Here is a 9,399-nt window from a genome sequence, read left to right as displayed (position 1 = left end):
GTCTTTGTTCTGCCGGGCGCTCTCTGAGCAGATCCGCTACAGGATTCCCGAGGAAATGCCCATGGGCTCGGTCGTGGGGAATCTCGCCAAGGACCTGGGGTTCCGTGTTCTGGAGTTACCGACTCGAAAACTGCGTATCAGTTCGGAGAAGTCTTACTTCAGTGTGAGCTCAGAGACCGGGGAGTTGCTTGTGAGCGGCAGGCTAGACAGGGAGCAGATATGTGGGAAGCAGCCAGCTTGTGCTCTGGATTTTGAGGCTGTTGCTGAAAATCCATTGAACTTTTACCACGTGAGTGTGGAGATCGAGGACATCAATGACCACGCGCCAAAATTTGCACACGATATCTTTGATCTGCAAATAAGTGAGTCTGCTCAGCCAGGCACACGATATATTTTAGGATCTGCTCATGATGCAGACATTGGTACCAATGCACTACAGAATTACCAACTTAGTCCCAATGATTATTTCTCACTCGTGAGTAAAGAGAAATCAGATGGCAGTAAATACCCTGAGATGATATTGAAGACACCTTTAGACCGCGAAAAGCAGAAATCCTACCACTTGACCTTGACTGCCTTGGATCTCGGGGATCCAGCCCTCAGCAGCACTGCACAGATACAGATCCTAGTGACTGATGCCAATGATAACCCTCCGGTGTTCAGCCAAGAGATATATAGGGTGAGCCTCCCAGAAAACGTTCGCCCAGGAACCACTGTGCTTCGGGTGACTGCTACTGACCAGGATGAAGGTGTCAATGCTGAGATCACTTTCTCTTTCAGCGAAGCTGGCCTGATCCCTGAGTTTGACCTGAATTCGAATACTGGGGAAATTATTATTCTAAATACATTAGATTTTGAAGTGATCAAAGAATATTCCTTTGTTTTGGAAGCAAAGGATGGTGGAGGAATGATTGCACAATCTACAGTGGAGATAGAAGTTCTAGATGAAAACGACAACATCCCAGAAGTGATATTCCAATCTCTACACAACCTGATTATGGAGGACTCTAAGTTAGGAACACTCGTTGCTTTGCTAAAAATCCGTGACAAGGATTCTGGTCACAATGGAGAAGTTATTTGTAAATTAGAAGGTGATACTCCATTTAAAATACTCACTTCTTCAAGAAACACGTATAAATTAGTGACGGACAGGGTTCTAGACCGGGAGAAGAACCCAGAATACAACATAACCGTCACAGCCACTGACCGGGGTAAGCCACCTCTCTCTTCCAGCTCAAGTGTCACCCTGCACATTGGTGATGTAAACGACAATGCTCCAGTTTTCCACCAGGACTCCTATGTAGTCTATATAGCCGAAAACAACCCTCCTGGAGCCTCCATCGCTCAAGTTAGCGCCTCCGACCCAGACTTGGGGCCCAACGGACAAATCTCCTACTCCATCGTGGCAAGCGACATCGAGCCTCGAACGCTGTCGTCCTACGTGTCTGTGAGCGAACAGAGCGGCGTGGTGTTCGCGCAGCGAGCCTTCGACCACGAGCAGCTACGTTCCTTTGAGCTGACTCTGCAGGCTCGTGACCACGGCTCGCCCGCGCTCACCTCCAACGTGAGCCTGCGCGTGTTGGTAGGCGACCGCAACGACAATGCCCCGCGGGTGCTGTACCCCGCGCTGGCGCCCGACGGCTCAGCGCTCTTCGACACTGTACCGCGAGCCGCGGAGCCCGGCTACCTGGTCACCAAGGTGGTGGCGGTGGACGCTGACTCGGGACACAATGCCTGGTTGTCCTACCATGTGCTGCAAGCCAGCGATCCCGGGCTCTTCAGCCTGGGGCTGCGCACAGGCGAGGTGCGCACGGCTCGCTCCTTGGGCGACAGGGACGCGGCCCGCCAGCGCCTGCTGGTCGCTGTGCGTGATGGTGGCCAACCGCCTCTCTCGGCCACCGCCACGCTGCACCTGGTCTTTGCGGACAGCCTGCAGGAGGCACTGCCTGACCTCAGTGACCGCCCTGTGCCCTCTGACCCCCAGGCGGAGCTGCAGTTCTACCTGGTGGTGGCCTTGGCCTTGATCTCAGTGCTCTTCCTACTGGCAGTGATTCTGGCAATTGCCTTGCGACTGAGACACTCCTCCAGCAACAGGGCCTGGGACTGCTTTCAACCTGGTCTTTGCGCCAAGTCTGGACCTGTGGTTCAGCCCAACTACAGCGAGGGAACTCTGCCTTATTCCTATAATCTCTGCGTTGCACATACGGGAAAGACAGAGTTTAATTTCCTACAATGCAGTGATCCTCTGAGTTCAGGACAAGACATACTCTGCAGTGAGTCACCGGGAACCTTGTTTCCACTTTGTAATCCCAGTGAGTCAACCACACATCAGGTAAGCTTCCATCAGTCATGTCCTTGTTCTCATTTTCTACCACTTCTCCATGTTCACAGGAAAATACACAGTTTTCATATCTTGTGAGAAGTTGTAGTGAGAGGCAGGGGTGAAGCTAATTAGTATAACATTTGCCTAACATTGAGGTCCTGGGTTCAATCTCTAGAACAGTCCCCTCCCCCCAAAAAAAGAAAAAGTTGTGTGGTCAGTTACAAAGTTCTCATTCAGTTCTTGAAAGAATAAATGAAGCAGGAGCAATCATGTGGCTTAAAGGTGTCTTACCAAGCTCAGATTTACAAAGCAGTGAGTTGTGGTTTTAACTACCAAGTGAAAACCTTAGACACTTTATTAGCTGTCTCCTAAGAAGTTAATGGGATTTCTCCATAAGTTTTTCTTCCTCTAGGTTAATATTGTATACATGAATACATTTTAACTCGAACATACTGTAAATATAAAAATAGTCATTTTAATAAACCTTTAAAACAAAAGAATTTCAGAAAAATATTTTATTCGCTACTTTATATTTTCCTTTCCTATGGTATTTGCTGTTTTATTTCTTTTGTTTACTTTCTCCTAGAATAAGGTGTCAAACGGCTTTTATTCCAAAGACCCCTTTTAATTTTATGTAGTGTGTATGTGTGGTTTGTGTGTGTGTATGTATAATCGTTTACTTAGCAGGAGGTCCATTATGCTTATCAAAAGCAGATTCTCTGTACCTGCAGCATAGGGATGTCAGGGCCAATCTATACTGAAGCACATTCAGTAGTTTCCATCAAAGAAAAGACAGTGTTCTGCCTCTGTTGTTCCTCTCTCATACACTCCTGTTATATAATGCTTAACTGTCATTTTTGCAGCCCTAAACTAATATTCCAGTGATCTTCTGATCATTCTAATACATTTTGAATATGAGTGCCTTTGAATTCTTCAAATTTTTAGACAGTAAGCCAATCTGATGTGAATATAAAACATATATGAATGATCATAGTGCATTGTCTCAACTATTTGTTAAGTATCCTTTAGCAACAACATTAGTTAATAGTCACTTTAAAAACTACTAAAGGAAAGAGAATTTTTGTAGTGGCACTTTTTGTTCGACTTCATAGGGATGATTATATGTTCCTTACTTTCTATTGTTGTTTTTATAATATAAGGTTAAACCAACTTTGGAATATTTGTCTATCTTAAAAATTAGTCTGCTTTAAAACAATCATCTCTCTGGTGAAAGAGGTGGAATGGAGATTTGGTTTTGGTTGTATATTCATTTGTACTTTTCAAGTATTTTTTTCAATTAAATTATAAATTTTAAAGATTAAAAATAAATAATTTAAATGAAACAGTAAGACAATATAATCTCTGATAAAACATGAATTGTAAAAATATTTCCTGATAAAGTTTCACAGTGTAAATTTGAAAACAGTATCAATGTATAATTAAAATAGCATTTAGAAAAAAAACTTTAAAGCAACAACTGGATAGGAATACACTATAATAATTAATTTGTTTATCCCAAATAAAACAACTTCTGAATCAATCTTCAATAGGTCTGTTTGAGCCTAAAAATTAAGTCATTCTCGAACAACTTGGTACTTATTGGATAACATATATTGAAGACAATTTCAGTAAAGCTTAAGACACAATGCGAACAATTGTTGTATTTTTTAGATGAGCGAATGTTTTCCGCAAACGTGATTTAACATAATGCTAATCAAAAATATCGATCATTAAATAATTTCTAAAACCTTCACCCCCACTTTAGCCTACATTGTTTGACAATCTCTTTTAAAATATGCATTTAGAGACAAATTAACTAAATTCAAAACAAAGTAATAAAGAGCAACTAGTATTTTTTCTCCTTATTACACATCTAAGTAATATGTATCTAAGTGCAGTAATTGCTTAGGACTCCAAGCGCCGCTGTTCACTTACTGGGAGAGAAATGCAACGGAAAGACCATCTCATGCTCCGTGCTCACACATCACAGACTGGCAGCTCCCCAAAACAACTGCTGGATTGCAGTGAAATTCGGTCCCTAAATTTAGGGCTTACCTAAATTTTCTGTAGCATTATGATCTCCACAACTTCGCCCAAAAGGTAAACAAGATACATATGCCCTGTGAATATTGTGAAAGGATCCTGTAGCGAAAGAAAAATGGCGATTCCAAAGAATCACCAAGGACAGGGCGAGCTGGTCCTGCTGTGCACGCTCCTAGCGATATTGTGGGAGCTCGGGACAGGACTGATTAGCTACTCGGTTCCAGAAGAGATGGACAAAGGCACTTTTGTGGGCAACATCTCCAAGGACCTGGGACTGGAACCCCGGGAGCTGGCAGAACGCGGAGTCCGAATCGTCTCCAGAGGTAGGACGCAGCTTTTCTCTCTGAATCCACAAAGCGGCAGCTTAGTCACCGCGGGTAGGGTAGACCGGGAGGAGCTCTGCGCCCAGAGCGCGCGGTGTCTGGTAAATATTAACATCCTCATTGAGGATGGGGGGAAACTCTTTGGGATAGAAATAGAAATAACTGATATTAACGATAATAACCCGAAATTCCACGTTGACGATCTGGAAGTAAAAATTAATGAAATCGCTGCTCCCGGAGCTCGTTATCCACTCCCAGAAGCCATTGACCCGGATGTGGGCGTGAACTCCCTACAGAGCTACCAGCTCAGCTCCAATCACCACTTCTCCCTGGATGTGCAGACGCGAAATGATGGAACCTTAAACCCAGAGCTGGTGCTGGAGCACGCCCTGGATCGGGAGGAAGAGGCTGTTCACCACCTGGTCCTCACCGCCTTAGATGGTGGAGACCCACGTCGCTCTAGCACAGTGCACATCCAGGTGACAGTGTTGGATACAAACGACAATGCCCCGGTGTTTGCTCAACCGATTTACAAAGTGAAAGTCCTTGAGAACGTGCCACCAGGCACTCTGTTGCTTTCAGTAAGAGCTAGTGACCCGGATGAGGGAGCCAACGGAAAAGTGGCATATAAGTTCCGGAAAATTAATGAAAAACAATCTCCTATATTCCAGCTTAATGAAAATACTGGGGAAATATCAGTAGCCAAAAGTCTAGATTATGAAGAATGTTCATTTTATGAAATGGAAATACAGGCTGAAGATGTGGGAGCACTTCTGGGGAGGACAAAAGTGCTAATTATGGTGGAAGATGTAAATGACAATAGACCTGAAGTGACCATTACTTCTTTGCTTAACCCAGTATTGGAAAACTCTCTTCCTGGTACAGTAATTGCCTTCTTGAATGTGCATGACCAAGACTCTGGCAAGAATGGTCAAGTTGTTTGTTACACACATGATAGTTTACCTTTTAAATTAGAAAAGTCAATAGATAATTATTATAGATTAGTTACATGGGAGTATTTGGACCGAGAAAAAGATTCTACCTACAATATCACAGTGATAGCATCAGACCTAGGATCCCCACCTCTGTCTACTGAAACTTACATCACCCTGATTGTGGCAGACACCAATGACAATGCACCCATTTTCCCTCATGCCTCCTATTCAGCTTATATTCCAGAGAACAACCTGAAAGGAGCCTCCATTTTCTCATTGACTGCACACGACCCTGACAGCCAGGAAAATGCACAGGTCACTTACTCGGTGACTGAAGACACCATCCAGGGAGCACCCTTGTCCTCCTATGTCTCCATCAACTCCAACACTGGAGTCCTGTATGCACTGCGCTCCTTTGATTATGAGCAGATCCAAGACTTGCAGATACTGGTGATTGCCAGTGACAGTGGAGACCCATCACTTAGCAGCAATGTGTCCCTGAGCTTATATGTGCTGGACCAGAATGACAATGTGCCTGAGATCTTGTACCCAACCCTTCCCACAGATGGCTCCACTGGTGTAGAGCTGGCTCCCCGTTCAGCAGAGCCTGGATACCTGGTGACCAAAGTGGTAGCAGTGGACAGAGACTCAGGACAGAATGCCTGGCTGTCCTACCGCCTGCTCAAGGCCAGTGAGCCAGGGCTCTTCTCGGTGGGGCTTCATACAGGTGAGGTGCGCACAGCAAGGGCCCTGCTGGATAGAGATGCATTCAAGCAGAGTCTCATAGTAACTGTCCAGGACCATGGCCAGCCTCCCCTCTCAGCCACAGTCACACTCACTGTGGCAGTGGCCAACAGTATCCCTGAAGTCTTGGCAGACTTGAGCAGCATCAGGACCCCTGGGGTCTCAGATAATTCAGACCTCACACTTCACCTGGTGGTGGCAGTGGCTGTTGTCTCCTGTGTCTTCCTCGCTTTTGTCATTGTGCTGCTGGCACTCAGACTTCATCGTTGGCAAAAGTCTCGCATGCTCCAGGCCTCTGGAGGTGCACTGACAGGTGTGCACCCCTCACAGTTTGTGGGCATTGATGGGATACAAGCTTTTCTTCAGACCTATTCCCATGAAGTCTCCCTCACTGCAGGCTCTCAAACAAGCCATGTTATCTTTCCTCAGCCAAACTATGCAGATATGCTCATTAGCCAAGAGAGCTATGAGAAAAATGATTCTTCATTAACATCCACAGATTTTCATGAGTGTAAAGATGAAGCTGCTTTTACTCAGGTGAGTTCAGTTCTTTTTTTACTTTTATGTCTCAAAGGAATTTTATTTGATTCAAATATAAGCATTTTGAAACATTTTGAAGATGGTTGAAAATAATTTTTAAGGCATGCCACCAAGTTTTGTGTATGTTAGCAGTGATACTATAAAATTGAACTCTGGGGCTGGGGATATGGTTTAGTGGTAGAGTATTTGTCTAGCCTGTATGAGGCCTCAGGTTTTTTTTTATCCCCAACACCACAAAAAAAGTGAACTTGAATGGTCAAAGGTTGTTGTTTCATTTGCTTTCAAAAGACTTTCACAAATTGTTCGACCTTTTTAAATCTTCTAACTATACTACACCTATTATTACTCATTCAGTTAAGAATTAGCCACATACACAGTTTTCTATTATATATAGCATGTAGATGTATGTATGTATGTGTGTATGTATATCCTAAGTTAGAGCTGCAGAAAAATAATTGAGATAGACTCCCAACTCCTTTCATTACCTTAGTAAAAGTAAGATTCATGTCAGAACTTTAAGGTTGTCTTTAGCCTATACCTAGACTCTTGAAGATTTCTTCACTTTAAATATCTTTTGAACCCTGCTTCTGCATCAGTGCCCATCAAAGCTTTACTATATCTTACTGTATTTCAAAGCGTAAACACATCTTAGAGGGTAGGTCTTGGAGGGAGGTGAGACTGCTTCATAAATGTTAAGTGTGTGGTAATAGTCACCCCCTCATTGGGTCTATACTAATGAATGAATAAGCAATTTATAAGGAATCTAAAGCTTAGGATGAGCCTTGCCCCCCCCAAAAAAAACAAAACCAAAAATAACAAAGTCAAAGCTGAAATAAAAACATCCCTTTAAACTATAGAAAGTGACTTTTGTAAAATACAGAACATATTTCAGCAGAGTTCCAATGAGATTTTTTGGTTGCGTATCTATACGAAATGATGACAGCTTGAGAATGTTAATTTTAGAAACAAAAGTTTCTTGTACACAAATTTTAAACAAGCTGATAAATTCAATTAAAATTATTCTATCTGGAGTACACATCTTCTATATTCCTTCTTATCGCATCCAAATAAAAGCTAACCCCTGATTTGATTAGATGTAGATATGATGAATATTTTTTGCAGTGCTAGAGATTAAACTCAGATCCTTGTACATGCTACAAAAGAGCTCTATCACTAAGCTACACCCCCAGCCCATGATAAATCTTTTGTTGTTGTTATAGAAAAGGATATTTCCCAATGAATGTGCAGTGTTCCATCCTGTATCACATATATAGCAAGGTGGGTGTTCACTTACTACTTTCCATAGCATCTGGATGCACAGTAATTTGAAGGGACAACTATATTACTGACCCTTTGTAATTTAATAAAGGGTAAAGAAAGTTGTTTCTCTAGAGAAGAAAATCCTTGCTTTCCTTAAAAGATGTTGTTTTGAAAAACTGAACAAAGGGAGTAAAAGATTAGAAACATGTCACTATATTCAGTAAATTTATGTAAATAAACTAACCATGAATTCAATTCCTCCAATTCTGAAATCATTAGTTCAGTATAATGTAGGTACATAGATAGGGAAATAATGCAATCTGTTAGAATATCCTTTTGTGACTTTATATTACAGAATAGATAGTCATCTCCCCAGTAAATTTGAAGAATGAATTAATGGCCAGGCCCAGTAGTGCATGCCTGCAACCAGTTGCTCAGGAGGCTGAGGCAAGTGGATCACAAGTTCGAGGCCAGCCTCAGCAAATTAGTGAGACCTTGTCTCAAAATAAAAAATAAAAAGAGCTGGATGTAGCTCAGTGGTAGAGCACCCCTGGATTTAATACCTAGTGCCCCCACAACAAATGAATCACAACTTTGTAAAATTAGTTTTCAACAGTATTGCTATTCCCTAATATATGTGATAGGAAACGAGTATCAAAAGCCTAAAATGGAGAATCATGGGTTTCAATGCAAGAAGAAGAAAAATAGTTTCAACAAATCATACCTAATAAAGAGAAATGAATTTCTAAAATCAGTAGACTATGAAGTCTCTGAGGGCAAGATCTCTGCCTTATTCATTATTGTATAACTCACAAGGGCAATACTTGGCTTTAGATAAGAACTCTATGTAGACTGATCAAAGAATGGAGATAGATATACAATGTGCTGCTTCTAATCATTCACATCATATACAGTGTGCTGCTTCTAATCAAGGGAAAAGATACCTGAAAAAGGGCCTTACAATTTGTTATAAAAATATTGCTTCTTTAGTTAGACAACTATAATTATCTACTGGTTAAAGTGAAAACAGCAGAGGCTGCAGTTAACTACTGTGGGCTCTGGGCGCCGCTGTTGTCCAAAGAGGAGAGCTTGGAGCTCACGATCTTCTCGCGCAACTGCAGCGCGCTTTCCAGAACAGCCCTATGTGACTCTCCAGTGTGAGCCATTACACCGCTGCTTCCTACGGAAAAGAAGAATCTTTTCCTGGACTGGAACTGGAATTAAGAGTCCT

General features: G+C 42.5%; 2 protein-coding genes across 2 annotated transcripts; both read left to right on the top strand.

Moving 5' to 3' along the window:
• Nucleotides 1-55: 55 nt before the first annotated feature.
• LOC306664309 (protocadherin gamma-B4-like) lies at nucleotides 56-4,471 on the top strand (the record flags this gene model as incomplete). The annotated part of the gene is made up of 2 exons (XM_079145143.1): nucleotides 56-2,332; nucleotides 4,394-4,471. 2 exons carry the CDS (start codon nucleotides 56-58, stop codon nucleotides 4,469-4,471), a joined length of 2,355 nt encoding a protein of 784 aa, XP_079001269.1.
• A 10-nt stretch (nucleotides 4,472-4,481) lies between these two features.
• Nucleotides 4,482-9,329, top strand: LOC306664308 (protocadherin gamma-A8-like; the record flags this gene model as incomplete). The annotated part of the gene is made up of 2 exons (XM_079145142.1): nucleotides 4,482-6,905; nucleotides 9,159-9,329. 2 exons carry the CDS (start codon nucleotides 4,482-4,484, stop codon nucleotides 9,327-9,329), a joined length of 2,595 nt encoding a protein of 864 aa, XP_079001268.1.
• Nucleotides 9,330-9,399: the final 70 nt, after the last annotated feature.

This window comes from Sciurus vulgaris (genome assembly GCF_902686455.1).
Source record: "Sciurus vulgaris genome assembly, chromosome: 6".
Taxonomy (NCBI): domain Eukaryota; kingdom Metazoa; phylum Chordata; class Mammalia; order Rodentia; family Sciuridae; genus Sciurus; species Sciurus vulgaris.
This window is presented reverse-complemented; position numbering and strand designations above follow the sequence as displayed.